Source organism: Lepidothrix coronata, unplaced genomic scaffold, assembly GCF_001604755.1.
Source record: "Lepidothrix coronata isolate B3197 unplaced genomic scaffold, Lepidothrix_coronata-1.0 Scaffold33, whole genome shotgun sequence".
Taxonomy (NCBI): Eukaryota; Metazoa; Chordata; class Aves; order Passeriformes; family Pipridae; genus Lepidothrix; species Lepidothrix coronata.
In genome coordinates this window covers 5,236,700-5,255,561 of record NW_016690213.1, presented here as the reverse complement: position 1 = coordinate 5,255,561, position 18,862 = coordinate 5,236,700, and the positions used below count along the sequence as shown (strand labels likewise).

Here is an 18,862-nt window from a genome sequence, read left to right as displayed (position 1 = left end):
TGCACTTGTAAACTACTTAGAAACACTGCTACATTTACATGAAGCAATCTCTGAAAATCTACAAGTTAATAGCAATATTTATGACCTGTGATTCCAAGTGAAAAATTATGTCAATCTTTTAAGTCACTGAGATATAGACAAATAGAGGAATGGGTGCTTTTTTTATTTCTTAATGCAGAGATTTCAGAGATCATTTGAGGTATTAGTTACAATTTTTGGAGATGAATCACACGAAAACATAAAGACAGATAGACAGCTATGCCACGCCTGGTGCCAGAAAAAAATCCCTCTATGACCCAACCAACAAGTCCGAGACTTTAACCTGAAGAGTGTCTTTTACTGATGAGAAAGTAAAGACACGCTTTGGGCCAGACTGCCTGTCTCTGTCAGCCTGGGGGTTTGGGGCATTCTCTCCAGTAGGTGCAGGATCTGCTGCCAACAAACCAGGATGCCGTTTCAACAGATAATGGATGCCTTTTGTCTGGAGGTAAAATCCACCTAGAGTACAAGGTTTGTTTGCCACTTATGCTGTCAAAGAATGTGTGCATGGATCTTTGAGTGAGAAAGATTTCTTCCCCAAAAACTGGCTTTAAGTAGCTAAGCCGCTGGAAAGACAGTTTGGAACTGAGTATCTCTTATCAGTTTTTGATTATTGTTAGCCTGGTTCCATGCAAGCTTGTGAAGTTGATGCAAGACAAAAGGACCCTCCAGTGCCAACTATTTCTAGAATCCCAGCAAAAGAGGCTTTGCTACTGTTGGGTTTCTGTACATGCATTATTCCTAACATGGTTTGCACTGCAGCCCACAAGCCTTGCCAGCACTTTAAAACATTATTTGGATAAGAAATGCCAGACCTGGCAACATAGTGGTATAATACACTAATAAGCAAATTCTGAGCAACATTCAACAGGTAACAATTTTTTTATTATGAAGAATTTTTATTTAATGTTTTCTTAGAAGTAGTGACAGTGTATCATCCATAATAAATCATTCTTGATTCTCACTAAGGTCTTTTTTATCCATTTCTGTTTCTAAATTATGGGAACAAATTTTGGAATTCAATGGGAGACAGATGAATGTTGCAACATTCTGCTGTGAATCCAGAGTATTTTTTTAAACATCTTTCACTATTTCAAAAAAAGTTAGAAATACCTTTATGGCAACAGACTACAAGAGGCTGTCTTTTTCTGTAGAACTCTAAACACACACACACGCATTTTCCTTCCTGATTTTCTCTGCATGTGTCAAAGTTAGGCAGGAATTCTATAACACTTAGTACTTGCTGATGTCAAAATGACTGCCAAATGAATGGTTTATACTGGAATATCTCATTATTTATATAAGTATGCTACAGTATGGACATTTAATTTAGTTCTCATTCCAAACCCATGACAAGTCACTTTGACACCTTTGAGAAATGTTTCCCATGTGGTAAGATAGAGCACTCAAAACTGTAAAAGGCAAGAAAATAGATGACTTGAATTAAAACAGAGATTTTTAAATAATCAGAGGAAATACTTCAGGTTTCTAATAACACATCTCAGCCATTTACTGTTTAATAACTTTAATGGTGAATTAATATTTCTAGGGAACAAGAATGGTACAGTAGTTTTGTGGGCTGTCTCTTTTCACTTCCAAAAAAAAGGCAAAATTTCACATGCAATTATGGAAATGAATTTTTGAATATGAGATGTAAGTACTTTCATTTGAGGTTCCGATATGTTGTGGTGCTGCTGTAGATCTGAGCATGGGAGAATTCAGGCACCAAGCCCAGGTACTGAGACAGCCAGGCAGGGATTCGGAACTGCACCTGCACTCCCTATGCCTGTCTGTTACCATCTTATCACCTTTTGCTTTACAAATAGAATAGTCATGTTTACCCCCCAGTCTGTAAAAAATACCATTTTAGCCAAAATACATCTCTGCCATAAAACTAAATCAGACTACTTGTGTAATGGAACTGGATGGAAAGTAGCACCAAAGCTTGATTTACAGTGCAGACTAGGTGTGGAAGTGTTTGGTTTCAAAGCTGACAATTTATACAGGGAACTTTCTCTATGAAGTGTGAGTCTGAGCCATGAAGTCTGGCTTTGGAATGGCAACTGTCTGGGTGCTACCAAGATATGCTTCTCCTCACTACAATGAGTGACCCATTTGCCAGGATCCCTCACAACAAGGAGCACACACTAGTGCTCCTATATACAAATGATGATGAGGGCTAATAAAGCTAAGTATAAGACTAGTAACACTGGGTTTCTACCGTGTGAAAGACTGCCGTGAACCCTTTCCATGCCTGCTTGCTTAGCTCCGAGATGCCTAAGGTGTGGGACTTGAAAGTCAGAACGGCCTCAACATGCAAGTGAAGCACTTAATGACCATGATATTTCACCAAAGCAGTACTGTTTTGTCATTTAGAGGGCAGCAAGCAGGCACCCATACGCAGGCAAAGACCTTAGTTACAGCCATACGCATCTCCCAAGGAACACACCTTGGGACTCCCTTGCAACATCAGGCGAGTGCCTTTCAGCCTCTGCCACAGAGATAAAAATGAATAGAGGTGTGTGAGTTCTTGCCTGGGCCAGCAACAGCCTGCTTTTGTTGTGCAGGATGGGAGTGGCCTCCAGAGTCCATTGGGTTCTATACATATATACAGATACAAACACAGAGAGAAATAGACAGGTATCATATCTATATCAATCAGAAAACAGAAGTATTTCTTGTCTAAAAATGCTTAGTGTATAATAAATAAGACAGCAAGAAATTACCACTTAGACAAAGACCGAAAAGACACAAAACACAAGGTCTTTAGAGTGTGCTTTGTTTATATTTTTATAAAATAAATCTTTGACAAGCTCTTTTGAAGAGCAAGATCTTTTAGCCAACCTGGATAACATTACTCAATGTTACTAAAACAAAGATAAAATACTCTCAGTTGTGACTTCTGAAGCATTTTATAATCCGTTTTCCTCTTTTTTTCTGCTCATCATCCTAACTCATGTGTGCTCACTCTCGAGCCCCATCCTCACCCCTTACCAACATGAGCTTCTCCCCTGACTGCAAGTGCAAAAAGCAAGATTATCTTCCAAGAGTATCTAAAAGGGAGGAGAGCAAAGACAATGCTTTCCTAGGGATTTTTGTGTTTTCTCCTTCAGACTATATTCTACGTCCTTTAGAGGGGTGGATGCACTACCTCACCGACCCAAGCCCTTCCTTTGGAGAAACAGCCAGCAGCCTGGCCACCTGGGAAGGCTCCTGCAGTGCACCAGGCAATCTTGCAGCCATGAGACGTAATGGAGCACATGAGACTATCTCCAGGAAGGCCAGTGAGGTCACCTATCCCAGGCCCCACATTTTAAGGTAATCTGGAATCTCTAAGATGGGAAGCTGTATTTTTTCCAAGGAGGCTCATGTGTATCCCAAGCCAGTTAGTTTCTTATAAGACTGGTGTTGTAATGGAGTACAAGAATGTTCATGCTAAATGGAAAATGAAAGGGGACTACTCCGCCTTTAATGAAACAAAACACAAGTAAGTCAGTCTTTAAATCTTTCACCAGATAATTTCTTTCTCATAATGTATTCTTTCTATCCACTAATTTGACAGTGTGTTCTTTTAAATGTAGGTATTTGATTGATGTCCCTGGGTAAATTCATCTGGCTGATGAAACAAAACAGCAATATCTAACCACAACGGCTGGCACAGGTACAAACACAATCAGTATCTCCCATTTATCTTGAGATTGCATGCAAAGTACTCTGAAATAAAAACACACTACAGGTCTTCTATTTTTTGAAGTTGAAAGATTTTAAAAAGTGTAATCCACATTAAGCTTCTGCATTTCACCAGCCAAGACTGACTGAAAAGTGTGTACTTTTAGATGGTAACAGCACTATTCATTGTTGCTGCTAGTACCTCTGTGCAACTGTGTAGGGTTTGGGGTTTTTTCACTCTTCCTTATGGAATTCCTGAAAGTTCTTTGCCAAATGCTATGTAATATTTAATTCATGTAGCTTTCCTTTTCTTCTGCTTCTTAAGTGAAGTCATTAAACTAAAACTTGAAATGGAAACTCATGCATCGTGGATACCTTGAAGGCTGAAGAACAAACCACAAAACAGACCAGAGCAAAGTTAGAACTGTGCATTTGAGAAATGTTTGGATTATTCTGAAGGTTTCTAAATCAGGTACAGTGTTTCTAGTATTTATAACTGGATCTATGTGCTGTTTTTAGAGAGCACTTAGTGGTTAATGATACATGTTTTAGGTATTTGGTCAATCATAAAAAATTACATATCTCTGAAATTGGTTTCCATTGGTTCCATCAACTGAATAAAACCAGTAGTGATTTCTGTGCCTGGAAGAGTACTACCAGGAAAGGTTTCAAACTATCTTCTTGCAAGAAGTACTTTCAGAATACAGTGTGTGTGTCAATTGTTATTACCTGGTAACTATTTTCAACACAAAGACATCTGGTAGTTACTGAGGCAGGCTGGTTCATCTCTAATCCCTACTATCCAACAAGCCACATCCAACAAGCCACATCATCTGCCTCTAGTCTGTCTGCCACAGTCACTTTTCCTACTGTCCAGCTAAGAGGAAAAACTTCCGGTGAACTTCTTCATGTACCTTTAAAATCAGTCGAGAGTGAAGGAGAGGTAAATATGTCCATACATTTCTTTTTCTTGTTCTGGTGTATCAGAGAGAACAAGAACACAGTCCTGTGTAGATGTGCTAGGGAATATAGAAACAGAATTAAACACATGTTCCACTTTCTCTGTGTGCTGAATCACCCTTGTCAGGAGCTTCTTTAGAGATATAGCAGTGCAATCCGTCATTCACAGAAATGAGCACGTGGAGTGTAAAATGCTGTTACTAGAATTTATCAAGAGCAGCTTCCATAACCTGCTATACTGTAAAAATGTTCACATTTTAGTATGCCAACAGAACTTCAGCACTGATACCTTCAACAAATAGGAAGCACATGGCATATTAAGCTTGTTTCCTCTCAAGTCCACAGTTCAGTTTTAGAGGATACATAGGAAGAGAAAACCCAGACATCAACTGCCCAGGTTAAAGAGGGAAGGCCTTTTCTTATGTGACTGAAGTGAGGAGTCACATATAGCAAATGGACTTGGCAACTTTCCCTTTTTGTTCCTGGGGTTGAACAGCCATCAGAAGATACCCAGAAAGTACTGTGATAGGTCAATAACCATCTGCCCATGAAAAGTACACAGTGTTGGAGTGAGACCAGGAAAGGGGATTCCATGGGCAAGGTTGATCAGCCTTTCTCAAAAAAGACATCAGTTCAGGTAATCATACCCTGGGTTTCTGTTCAGAGGTTTATCTGATTTTGACCTCCTGTGGCTCCCTAAATTTAAAATAGGCCCTCCTAATTTACTGAGGATATACGATGTAGGAAGCTGAACAAGATGCAGGTCTCCTCAGATATTGGTATTGTTCTCTTTCCTATCTCTGTTGTGAATATAAGTTGACAATCTAAATAGTCAAATCAAGTGATGCTGGAATTTAGCATAGCAAATAATGGACAGTCTAACTGAAAAAGTTCTATCCAACATGCAAACTTACTATTAATTATTATTGCTAAATCCCGTGGGTTTATTGTAGAATTTATTATTAAAAGATAGGATTATTCAAGTTCTAGCTTCTAGTGGGAGTTTGGAGGGCAACGGTTGACCCTTGGAAGTAAGGTCATGTGCTTCTTCTGGTTCATTGTACATGAAATAGGAAAGTTCTGCTGATTTTAACAGAAATCTACATTCTCCCTTTGTATACTAACAAAAAGTTTTTAGAAGAAAATACTGAGAGTTTTGTACCTAATACAAATTTCATAAAACTATACATTCTTGGCAAACTAGTTAGACATATTTAACTTATATGTGCCTAATCTGTATTTTTACGGGATTTCTCTATCCAAGAGTTCTGCTAGCTACATTATTCCATGCAGAAACACATACATCTGGGTGTTAACATTTGTGCAAGATTTGATTGGTTTCATATTTGCCTGTGAATTTATTTTCAGATGTGGGCAAAGAAAATATTATTTCTCGAGGACTATATAAGGAAACAGTTCAAGTCTTCACACGACATCATATTATTCAGTAGCAGATTATAAACCTGCATCACCACATAGTACACAGTAAGTAGTTGTTTATTTTACATATGGCAGGAAATATCTACTTCATCAAATTCTACAAATAATGATCATTTAAACTTTGCTGCTTCTGTAGTACCTAGAAAAGTTCCCTTTATGATTGAGTGAGGATCACATTATGGGTCTCCAGAGATCAAATAAGACTTCTCAGAAGAAGATGTGCATATGCTTAAGTGTTGAAGGTTACATAATATCAACAATATCTCAACATCCTTGGAGTCTTGAAAGACTATCCCAAAGGAAACACACACCAGGAACAATATCTTGCACCTCTTTGCTGCTTTTACTGTACTCTAACAGATGTAACCAGAGACATAAATGTTCATCTTATTGTCCCCAAGGAATAGAATCAATTTAAGTGAGTCATAATTAATAATAATATGACTTGTCTTCCTTAAATGCCTACCTGACATTGAAGAAAAAAGGCTTATGCATTGCTCAGGAACAGTTCCTCCTTGTGAAAATACTAGTTCCATAATACTGCCAAGATCTGTGCCATCCTAGATGGTCTGCCACTCTGTGTGCCAGATGCCTAATTGGAAGAGGCCTGAGGAAAGTTCATCAAGGTCATTTCAAACTTTTACTTTCATAAACCTCCTTCTACTTCTTATTTCATGGCAAATCCTCCTTGTTTATAAAACTGGTGAGAAGGGAAAAAAAAGTAATGAAAAGGGATACCAGGTTTTTCTCTGGGAAGTAAATGGTCCCCAGCATATTTGAGCTGATTCAAGAACCTGTGAAATAAAGAGGACATCAAAGGACAGAGACAGAATTAAGCCAGGAAAAAGGAGGTTGAAACAATCCACAGAGGAAAGTACAGAATGTTGTCACAAGTTCAGAAGTAGAAAATTTTCCACAGGAAAGTCAATCAGCTTTTAACTGATGTTAAATTATCTAAACTATCTAGCTTTCCACAAAGCTTTTCCTGTAGTTTTGATCTGTATACAAAGATTCCCAGAGAATTGTAAGACATGACAAGCAACTAAATTGCACTTCCTAGTTTTTGCAAATAAGGCAATTTACTTATTTTACTAAAACTATTGGGAGTTAAACTGAATGCATTCAGAAATGTTACGAAGTTTCCCTTTCAACAAATAATTGCTTTAATTTTAATTGATACTGTCTTGTTTGCTTTTATTTATTTCCAATGGCAAATTATAGCAAATATTTAAAAGGGAAAAAAAAGTCCCCAAACCAGAACAAAGTCCAGTTAAGTTCATCACTGTTTGATATTAACAGTGTAACTTGCTAATACTACACTACATTTCAGCTTCCCTCTGTCTTGCAGAATTTAAACAATTGATGTGTTTATGGGCATACTATACTTGTGTACACCATGGAAGAACTTACACAAACTCTTTCTGTAGTAAAGGGGTGGAAAAAACATCTACATATCCATATATAGTGCTTGCTCTCTAAATGTGGACAAGGATACCTGTGCCTGGGGCCCTTGGTTGTTTTAGGGACTGCACTTTCTTCTCTTGCCATGTATACAGAAGAGGAAGGGAGCCCCAAAGTCCTCGTGTACCATTATGCACCAGGAAGGGGACATCAGTTCCGCTCACTTGCAGGTAGGCAGACTAGTTGGTGGCTGTTACTAAGACATGGTGATAACCTATGTGAATCACCTTCGACAGACTGGGAGAGACCTAATCAGGCTAGATCTATCCGGAAGACTGAAGGACGTTAAGGACGAGCCTTGTTTTCTCTCAGCAACGATGGGAGCTGAGTATTAGAGCCCTCTAGTGAGGTTTCTCGGAGTGGATCCCCGCCTGCAGCCCGTGGGGCAGAAGGAGTGGCTTTCCTTCCTTGGGGGGGAACCGAAATTCCTTCTCGCGCTACAGGGGGCGGCCGGCGGTTTGCTCCCCTTTAGGGAAAGCGCCCGGCAGGAGCGCGGGCTCACCTGCGCCGCCGCCTCCTGAGCGATGTCCCTGCTCCGAGACCCCCCAGCAGCTGCCGCTGCCGCTGAGTGAAGGGGGTCTGCGCTCGACGCCCGGCCCCCGGCGAGCATCCCGCACCCACGGAGCGGCAGCACTATGGCCGAGCCCCCGAAGCTGTCAGCTGCCTGGAGAGGGAAGGCAGGAGGGAAGGGAGGGCAGCCTGTTCCTAAAAATAATCCTCGGTCAAATCCCCGTGAGCCAGGGATGGAGATGGTAACAGAAATGCCCTGAATCGGTAGGAACAGTGAACAATCTTCGTGCTTTCCTCATCATCTTGGAATAATCAGCGGAATTAACTGAGGTCGAGGAAACAGGCTCTTGGGTTAGTTGTGGGAGGTTGTGAGAATAGGGGGCAGCCATTAAAAGAAACCTGATCGCTATTCATCAACTCGGAAGAGGGGAAAGGAGGAGGGAAAAAAAAAGACCTTCATGGCTGAAGCTCATACCAACCTGGTCTATCTCTGATCAAGAAGATCCCTGGAAAAAAGAAGTTTACAAATATTGTCAAATTGATGCTTGTAGTGTGAATTAAGTTGTCAATCCCGCAGAAGCCCATCAGAAGTTTAGATTCAATACCCTGCATTTCTGGCTAGTTATTGCAAATCCCCTAAGGCAGAAAGCTCTCTCTCTCACTTCTTATTTTAACCATATGTGCCTTTTGTTGTTGTTGTTGTCTTGTCTGTAAGCTGTACACTGTCTGCTGAGAGAGTCCCCTTCTGCCGCAGAGCATCTGAGGCGATCCCCGCAGCCGGGAGTGGGGCGGGGGTTGGGTGGGCACCGGCCCGGGCCCCCCTCTTCACTCTCCCCAGTCAGCCCCCCAGTGGACTGTGCCCTCTGCAGGATCTGAGTTTGGCTGTGGGCCATGGAGGGGGGATACCCCAAATAAATACCAATGTTGAGAGTAACGGCCGAGAAAGTGCTGATAGCCGCAGTGAGTGAAAACTCTAAGCCCCTAGCCCGAGATTGAGAAGGGGTAATATAAAAGTAATCAGGACCGGCCGCATTAGTCGGTTGGGGGGCTATCGTGTTTCCTGGGGAGCGCGGGAGGTTACAGCGCCTTGAGCTGGGGACAGTGCCGCCCCCGGAGTCCCATTTCACCGAGGGGCGGCAGGGAGGCGGGGGAGGGAAGGTCCACCGAGGCCAACTCAGTCACGTTGCATCAGTCCCCTATCTCCTAATTAATACATTTCTTTCGAAGATGTTATTTGAGCATCTCAGGTCCAGCCGGTGGGGAAACCTCTTCGCGGTATAGAGGAGCGGCAGACCTGAGGGCTCGGGAAGCGGGGACGCTCTCTGGGGCAGAGGCTCCGCTCCCGCCGGCGCCCAGCCGGGTCTCCCCTGTCCACAGCACCCCGCTCCCCGCCCAGCAGCCCAACAACGTTCTCTTTCAAGCGGATTTTGTTAGCATAATCGAGTTACCCGCTACATATCTGAAATCCTTGACCGGTCCCCTTGAGGAACGGGGCACTGCGCGCAGCAAAAGCTTTGAATCATTCCTTTCGCCCTAAATCAAGGAACAACAAGCAATTGTTGTTTGTCTTAATTTAGTTATGTGCAGTGATCCTCCGCCGTGCTTTCTTTTTTTCATTCGGGACAGGATCTTAGTGCCATCTCTGATGGGATAGACTCGGGTTTTAAACAAAAAGCAAAAATAAATAAAAGTGTGAATAAGTAATGGGAGGGCGGGGGGAACAACCCTCCGATCCGGGTTGCAAAACTGCCTCGGAGAATCCTGGGCGAGCTTTGGCTGCCCGAAGAATCCCTAGTCTCACCACGGAGAAATGTGTGGTCCCGGTGAAACTCGCTGAGCCCCCAGGTTGGGGGGTGTGGGGCAGGTAGGCCTGATATCCTGGCAAAGGTCGCTATGATTCACGAAAAAAAAAAAAAAAAAAGCAACCTAGCTGGAGTAGCAATTTAATTGCGGCAGGCCTTCGGTCTCAGTAAACCCCACCGGTTTTAAGGGGAAAGCATATTGCAGCCCCGCCAAAAGGAAAGAAAAACATTAAAAAAAAAAAAAAAAAAAAAAAAAAAAGCTCTCCTTACACTGTCTTGAACTAAAGCCAAAAATTATTACGGGGCTCTCGCTACAGTCCTCGCCATCTGTGAAGAAGATGTGATTCTTTCTGGCATGTGAAGGTTGCGGGGTTTATCATTTGTTACCTACCCCTGCCGATACAAGCGCCCTCGGAGGGGCCCCGTGTCCCTGACCTGCCCCACGCCGGGAGCCGAGGCCGGCCGGCAGGAGCGCGCGTGTCCACAGCCCTGGGAGAGTGGGTGACAGGCTTGTCCCGAGCCCCGCGAGGGGCTGAGCGGCTCGGTAAAAAGGGTAAGGGGCTCCTCAAAGGCAGTGGTCATGGGGGCTGGCGGAAAGGTGCAAGGCAGGAGTTTGGGGTGAATCAGCTCCTGTCTTTAGTGGTGTCTTTAACGGGAACCATGCGGGCCTGCAGCCTTCATCACAGGCTGCTGTCTACGAGGAAAGGGTGAAGGCGTAGCCGAGAAGGCGATTTTCAGATAACTGCAGCGCTACCTTTGCACTCAATCGTGGGCACTAAGCAGTGCCAGGAAAGGCTCCTCTTAAGAGACACGGCCGCCTTCACCCTGTTCCTCAGACAGTCTGTATCCCAGTTAATGGAAGGAGCATTAAGATAAAAACGGTCTTTTTATTTCACTCATATTTCACAATGATGTTTCACACGCTGCTGCGTGTGCGGCAATGACTGCTCGGAGGGGTGAGGCGCTTGCCCAGTGGGCCCTGGGTAAAGTGGCAGTCGGGGCCGGGATGAAACTCGCCTTTTGGATCGCCTCAAATAAAACTTTCCGCAGTAGCTAAACTGGAGACAGCCAGCAGCAGCCAAGTGAAAAGATCCTGTCGGACCTGGAGCAAACGTGAACAGGCGATTCGCGCCTCCTGCTCTGAAATATAATGGCAGCGAACGAGCTCCTTAGCAAAAACCAAAAAAAGCTCCTCGCCCGATCGCCTGTTTCCCTCGCCAGGCACTGCAATGTTATTCCCCCCGTGCCGCGGCTTTGCTGCCAGTATCTGCTCTGTCTACTTGCATGTACGGGAATTTTTTTTTTGTTTCAGAAGGTTAAAAGCAGTTATACAGAATTTGGATCCAGATGTCACTAATTTGCAATTGCTCTAGGACGCAAACTGATACAGGGTGCCCGGGAAGGGGGTAGCCCTGCCTCTGCCCAGCTCTCTGGGAAGTGAACTCACGCTACAAGCAAACTGCAGCGTAAAGTGAAAGCGCCTACGGAAAAGCTAGCATGTAGATTCTGTACTCACATTTTAGGGTGCTAAGAAGACTCTCAGATCTAAATCCACGCAACAGGTTTTGACATCTCCTTTCCGGCTAGGGCGAACAGCTGCTCCCGTTCAGATTCAACCACTGTGGTTGTGAGATGGAAGGAGAGGAAGAGCAGGCAGGTATATCCCTAATAAGCGTGGGGTGACCGAGCATGGTAGCGGGGAGGCGGGAGACGCAAATCAGACCTCTCTAGCACTTTTCTGTATTTCCACGGTCCCCATTACGGGAGGGAGCAGAAGGCACACGGTGTGTGTGCGCAGAGGTCGGGGATGGGAGAAGGGATTTGTGTTTCTCTCCCGTTTCTGCTCAGAATAACATTTGAAGAGGATCGGTTGCCCGTCCCGTCACTGTGCGTTACGGCTGCGAACTATCCAGCTGCTTAGGTTGTCTAGGAAGCACTGAGATCGGGATGCTTTCGTTTACAAACAAGCACAGCTTGAATCCTGCAGAGATCGGCCGGAATAGAGGCACTAAGCAGTCGAGAGCTCATTTTATAAAGGGACGAAGGGAAAATCATGCAAGGGGCTTTACCGGGCCATCACCAACATCCCCGATTTTGTTTGAAACGAATTTGGCTTGTTTCTTTCTCGCCCCGAAAAAGAAGCCTCTGTTTTGCGCCCCTGGGAGATCCAGGGCGGGAACCGCCCGCTTGACACTTTCGTTATGGCAGCACTCGGGAAAAGCCCGGACGGACAGGTAGGAGGACACGTAGCTTCCACAGTGGAATGCATTCGAGAAAGTACAGACATACGCCGCCGATACGCACAGGCGTCCGGACATGGTGAGAGCTGGACGCGGGCTGATCCGTTGCCCCCCTACCCCGCCCTCTTCCTCCTCCTCCTCCTGCCTCCCTCCCCCGCCGCATTTCCCCTGGCCGCAGCCCTGGCGTGGCTTCTCGCCGGGAGTCGCCGCCGCCGGGAGCCGCTGGGCTGCGCGCCGGCCACCCCAGCCTCGCCTTCCCACGGGACGGCCGCTGCGCCCGCCCGGGCCGGCACGGAGGCTCCGTCCATCAGCCGCGGAGGCTCAGGCTGCGAGGTGGGAAGCCGCAGCCCGGTCTCTTGTGACTTCGCTAAATCCCTGACGCGCCGGGGCGGCTAAAAAGGTACCGTGGCAGGAACCCACAATTGCAGAGACCTCTCCTGTCAGGGCTGCAAATAGCGTAGAAAGAGCTTGTGGGATTATTATTTCTCCACAAAAGGGGTACATTACAGGCCGTGGAAACTGCCCTGAGTTTGTGGTCGGGAGGCTCCTCCCGAGTGCCCTCACCTGGGCGAGCCCCGACGCCAGCCTCTGCCCCGACGGCCCCGTCCGGCCGCGCAGCTTGAGCGCCGCTCCCGAGGAAGCACCGCGGCTCCCTTCACCCGCTCATCGCACCCGCTCCCTCGACCTTCCAGCTTGCACAACTTTCTCCCTCGCCTTTCACTTTGTGTAGACCGAAAGGGATGTGAAAGGATAAGGATCCCTACCCCGCAGAGTCAGTAAACTTAAAACTCGGTGTGTAATGGGCAAGCGTGGGTGATAAAGTGTCCGTCTAATCAAGCGAAGTGCTTCTGACTTTTACACTTTTACACGTGTTCCTCTCCTGGATGAAACATCCCGACACGCTCCTGGAAATCGAGTATAAATAAATGTCCGGCGTCCAGTGATCACAAACGCCAGGGCCCTGCACGCCAGAGCGTGGTGGGGCACGGTCGGCGATTCATGGAGAGGCAATCCCATATCATCATGCCTTCTCCTCGCTCCCGGGCAGGTACGACCAGCGTGTAATGGGATCCCAGGTCACGAACAGGGTCTCCATTGTACATGAGAGGCCCCTTCCATATAAAACTCTCCGACAGCGGTTACTGGGTTCTGGGGAGGGGGGCTAAGCGAAAGCATTTAGGAAGAAATTTTTCTGCAAGGGCTTGAGACGGGCTTTTCTCCCCACCGCAGCCGCGGGTGCCGAGGACGGCAGAGCCCGAGGTCCTGAGCGGCGGGGTCGGGACGGGACTGCGGGATCCAGACGGGGCGGCGGGGCCCGGCCGGGGAGGCGGCTCCGTCCCGCCGCGCCGCAGCGCCCTGCGGCGAGAAGCAGGGGCTCGGGCTCCGCTCTCCGGCGCTCCCCCTCTCCCCCGACGGGCGCCTGCAGCGTCAATCACGGCGGAAATTTCTCTCTCGCTAGCTAATATCTCAGCTCGCAGGGCCGCCTCTGAGTGGATCTGAGCAATCTGTCAACCCAGCCGGGGAGCCACCTCAAAACAGATCGGGTTACCCCTGATTGACAGCGTCACCATGGCAAATAATTTGACTAAAACTATTGTCTTCTGCTGGCAGTCCCCGGGTCAGATAACCGGACCAATCACAGCGCGGATAATCACTTTTCATGCCAGCTTAGAATAATATTATTAAAAAAAAAAAAAGAGAGAGAGAGAGAGAGAGAGAGAGAGAAAGAAAGGGGGGAAAACTCCGAGAGGGAGAAGAGCGAGGGAGCAGGGCTTTACCACTATATTATGTGGGATCTGGCGGTGGGGGTTGGGGGGGAAACAGGGAGATCCCAAACCGTCGGCCGAGGGGGGTGGGGGTGTGAGAGCCGCGGCCGCTGCGAGCGCTGCAGATAGGAGACAAAAGAGGCACGAAGTTACTCTCGCAACTTGGACTTACAAAAAGGAGGCGGCGGCCGGGGGAAAAGCCGCCCGCGCTCGGGCTCTCGAGGCTTTTTTTCGTCGCTCTTCGTCTTTTTTCCCCGGCTCTCGCGACCGCCCCGGGGCCGGGCGCCGCCGATGGACGCGGCCCCCCGTGCCCGGCCGTGACGCCCGAGCGGGCCCCGCCGGGCGCCGCCGCCCCGGGGCCGGCCCCGCATGCCGGGCGCTGCCCGCTGCCCCGCGCCGCTCCCTCTATGAGGCCATAGGGCGCGCGGCGGGGCAGGGCTCACCATGTCGATGCTCCCGACTTTTGGCTTCACCCAAGAGCAAGTGGCCTGCGTCTGCGAGGTGCTCCAGCAAGGCGGCAACATCGAGCGGCTGGGGCGGTTCCTCTGGTCCCTCCCTGCCTGCGAGCACCTCCACAAGAACGAGAGCGTCCTGAAGGCCAAGGCGGTGGTGGCTTTCCACCGGGGCAACTTCCGCGAGCTCTACAAGATCCTGGAGAGCCACCAGTTCTCGGCGCACAACCACCCCAAGCTGCAGCAGCTCTGGCTGAAGGCGCACTACATCGAGGCGGAGAAGCTCCGGGGGCGACCCCTAGGGGCGGTGGGCAAGTACCGGGTGCGCCGCAAGTTCCCGCTGCCCCGCTCCATCTGGGACGGCGAGGAGACAAGCTACTGCTTCAAGGAGAAGAGCCGCAGCGTCCTCCGCGAGTGGTACGCCCACAACCCTTACCCGTCCCCCCGCGAGAAGCGGGAGCTGGCCGAGGCCACCGGCCTCACCACCACCCAGGTCAGCAACTGGTTCAAGAACCGCCGGCAGCGGGACCGCGCCGCCGAGGCCAAGGAAAGGTACGGCTCCCCACGGCTTCCCCTGCTCTCGCGGCTGCCCGACCCCGCCGCTCGCCCCACGCCTCCCGCTCTGCCCCGGCCCCGGCTGCGGGAGGCCCGCCGGGAGGGGATGGGCTGTCCGCCGCGGGGGCGCCCAAAGAGCCAGCGGCGAACGAGCTGGGCTCTCGGCGAGGGCTTCTGTCCGCCGAAAGAAGCCTCGGGAGAGGCAGCCGAGACCCCTTCCCCGCCGACACCCCATTCCCAGCACAGCCGACGCGGCGGCCCTAGGGCAGCCTCTGTTGCTGGGGTCGCTCCCCACGGCCAGCGGCGACTCCCAGTAAAGCAACGCGGCCACCGCCTCTCCGGGGCAACCCGGAGTGAAGCCCAGCCGGGCGCTATGGCCGGAGGTGCGTGTGGGAGTCTGCGGCCCGTCGGGACAGGCGGGCGGCGGCGGGGCCCAAGGGCAAGGGCTCCGCGCCCCGTACAGCTCAGAGCGTGTCCTGGAGGGTTACTCCGGTGCAGAAAGAGAAAGCCGAGGGGCAGAGGGAAACACGTAGGTCTGAACGCGTTTAGCAAATATGTCCAGTGTCGTCGGCTCCTGGCGTGCGGCGGGAGACCTGGACAAGGACTGAGCAGAGCAACTTCTTGCCTCGCTCGTGACATTGCAGTTCTTATTCCCTACTCAGTAAGGTGTTCATGAACGCATGTCAATAGGTGTATGTTCTTAGGACGAACATGATTCTGCGATTGTGCTTTTCACGTTAAATGGAGTGAAGGGACTATTAATTGCCGGGCAGAGGTTAATGCCTACATCCTTGAGTATTCGGGATGACTGAAAAGTCATCAGCAGTCCCTGTGCCTTAGGAAGACACAAAGGTTCGAAGAAGCAAAAAGGGTCCTTCAACTGCATTCACTAGTTCGCTGAATTGCCCAGTCCGTACGGACCTGATCGTATGAGCTGCGCGGTCAATTGATATATCAGAAATCTCCTGTAGATCCTTGCCTCTGAGGTAACTTCTATCTTTCGAGACTCACTGCCTATCGTATTTTGGAAACGGGCAGCGCCGCGGCCGCGCAGCTGTGCAGCCCGGTAGGTTCGGGCACAGATTTGCTCTGTTCATTTCACGAAACGGTGCTAGCGCTTTAATTTTACTTCAAATCCTCACAAGTGTTGGTTTTACGAGATGTTAGAGATCCTTTTTATTGCTGATAGCAGGGACTCACCTTCAAATATCCAAAGGAAATGAAGGTTACACTTATTCCATTCCTTTTTTTTTTCTTCCCGCGGAATCAAATTTTAAAGGTCTCCAGAGACAAATAAGATTTTTGACATTGAAAAATACACTCAACCTAATATTACACTCCAGGCGTTGGAAAACAGACCGTTCATGGGATTGCCATTCACTCAAGGAAACTTGTTCAAACAGAGCTTTCTTGTCTATTTTTATTTTTTTGGCACTAAGTGTCTCCAGCCACATCCTGCAGCCCTTAGTGAGGAAAAACCGTCAGTGCAATGGCTTAACTTCTCCAAATCCTTCAGGATAGGGCCCCTCTGCCAGATAGTGTGTTTCAAAACTTCCTCAGAAGCTTTTAAATAGACTTGCATTGCCTTCAGTATTTCAGGCAGGACTGTGACTAAAGTATTTCTACGAAGGCTATGTGTAAAGGCCGCGTACACTTTGAAGGGACCCCAACTTGCTGCTCTCATTTCGGAAAAAAATATAGATATATAAGTATATAGATGTATCTGCAAGGGGTTGGCCAGCCTCCAGCGATTTCTCGGTATTTACCCGGTGATGAATTTCGAAACTACGTACTGCCTTTCCGAGCCTTTGTCGGTAGGCACACCGGCGGTGCTGACTATCCCCGCCGCGGAGCCGTGCGAGGGGCCACCCTGGCTGCGCCCACCGCCGTCCAAGTCGGGATGGAGTGGTAGCGGAGGCCGCGCGGAGCATTTCCCAAGAGGGCCGAGTTAACTCTGTTCGCTTGCCTTATCTTCCATATTGGGCTATATTTTGAGCTTTAGGCTCAGGGCGAGGCGGGAAAAAAACACGTCTTAAGCAAAAGACTTTTCCTCCTGATGTGAGCCCGGGAGGCTGTTCTGCTGCACGGAGCCATTCTGCCTGGAGTTCGCCGGACTTTGGCCTTCCCAGGAGAAATCATGGCCAAATTTCTCTTCAGGTCCTAGAGCAGTTTTAAAGTTAAAAAGTACTTTTTTTTTTTTTAATGTCTTCCTCCCTTCCGCCTCCCTCCTCATGCTATGCAAACCCTTTGGACGCAGAAAGTTACGTTTTGGCAAAGTGACACTTTCCGCTGGGCTAGTGGGAGACACTGTTTACAAGCTCAGCGGACCTTAGACCTTAGTGCCAGATGAAGAGACCTTGGAGGTTTGCAGTTTTCGAACCTACTGTTTTTGCACTCCCCTCCACTCGCTGCTCCCTGGACCCAGCTCCCCGCCGCCCCCGCTCCAGCGGTGTGCGCCCCGGAGCGACGGCCACACGGTGATTTCCCTCCCTCTTTTGTGTTTCCTATAGGGAAAACAACGAGAATTCCAACTCCAACAGCCACAACCCGCTTTCGGCGTCAATGAACGGGAATAAGACAGTTTTGGGGAGCTCAGAGGACGAGAAGACGCCGTCAGGGACCCCGGATCACACCTCCTCCAGCCCCGCGTTGCTGCTTAGCTCCAATCCCGGGCTGCAGCCCCTGCACGGCCTGGGCCACCCCCAGGGCCCCAGCGCCATCCCCGTGCCCAGTGCCGACTCCATGCACCACCACAGCTTGCAGGACTCCATCCTCAACCCCATGTCGTCTAACCTGGTAGATCTGGGCTCTTAAAACAGTGTACACGCTCCCTCCTTGGCACCAGCCCTCCTTTACTCTATTTTTTTTCCTTTTTTTTCTTTCCTTTTTTTTCTCCCCCCTTAATCTTACCAGAGACTTTGAAAGAGATGACAAACACCTTAGTGGATGTGTTGTGCCCTTTGGCAGAAGGCTGGCTGCAGGTTTGCAAGGTAGCAGACTCAACTGTGGGCAGTGATGTTGTGAAAAGCTTTAAGAGTTGTTTACAGGGGGGCTCAGGCGTTTAATGACTATTGGACAGGAGCTGTGATTTTCACGGCAGGCTGTAAGGGGGATCGGTTTAGCAGCTCTTTCCAGCCTTAATTTCACGAATCTCTCAGTGGTGTCACTCGATCGGGCCGGTCTGTGTGGGAAGAGGCACATTGTAATATTTTTTTCGGGGTGTGGGGAGGAAAATGGAACGCAAGGCTGCTGTTGCCATGCCTGTTTGGAAGTTACACATCTCTCTCGTTATTCTATTGTAGCTATGTATCCGTGGCAGGTGTATGATGTACAATTTCAACTAAGAATACAAAAGTTGTAGACAAGTTATAGCAGCAACACGCGCTCTAGGCAGACTCTGTAACCTTCTTGTAGCTGATGCTATGCAGAGAGACAGCTTCTTTGGCCTTGTCCATGTGGTGCTTTAGCCATTTGCTGTGTGGAAAAGGAAGTGGTGGCCCGGCTCTGGCCCGGAGGAAGGCAGAGACAGAATTCCCCCCTCTGTGTGCAACGTGGGCAGGAGCTGGCTTTAAAAAGAAAAGAGGAATTGCTGCTCAAGTTTAGACCTAAAAGACAATATCAACCACAAGTCACTCACCTTAGTTTTGTTTCTTGTTTATATTATGTGAATACATTCTTTGGAAAATATTTCTGCTTTTATTTTATAATAAAAATTAGAAATCTAACTCGGCGTACAGTTGCTTCACTCGCCCGCGGGGTGTTTTCGGGCTCAGTCCTGAGCGGAACAGAGCGGGCGTTCTAATGGAGGATGCCGGGGAAGGCGGTGTCGGGTGTTCAGACCCTGCAACGTGCCCCGTTTGGGGTGACCCGCGGAGCAACGCCCGGGCGCGTTGCTCCGGGGAAGCGGCGTGCGCCGGGGGGAGTTGAAGTCGCCCTGCGGGGGCGGGGAGCTCAGGAGTCGGAGAAGG

The 18,862-nt window shown here is 48.6% G+C and overlaps 1 protein-coding gene and 1 long non-coding RNA gene across 2 annotated transcripts; one reads left to right on the top strand and one right to left on the bottom strand.

The window, feature by feature from the left end:
• Window positions 1-10,856: 10,856 nt before the first annotated feature.
• LOC108495745 lies at window positions 10,857-14,413 on the bottom strand. The gene is made up of 3 exons (XR_001874223.1): window positions 14,331-14,413; window positions 11,398-11,500; window positions 10,857-11,021 (listed from the first exon to the last, which is right to left on the bottom strand). It is a non-coding gene; the product is annotated as an uncharacterized LOC108495745 (long non-coding RNA).
• SIX2 (SIX homeobox 2) lies at window positions 14,262-18,616 on the top strand. The gene is made up of 2 exons (XM_017811783.1): window positions 14,262-14,891; window positions 17,405-18,616. Exons 1-2 carry the CDS (start codon window positions 14,332-14,334, stop codon window positions 17,706-17,708), a joined length of 864 nt encoding a protein of 287 aa, XP_017667272.1. The 5' UTR covers window positions 14,262-14,331; the 3' UTR covers window positions 17,709-18,616.
• Window positions 18,617-18,862: the final 246 nt, after the last annotated feature.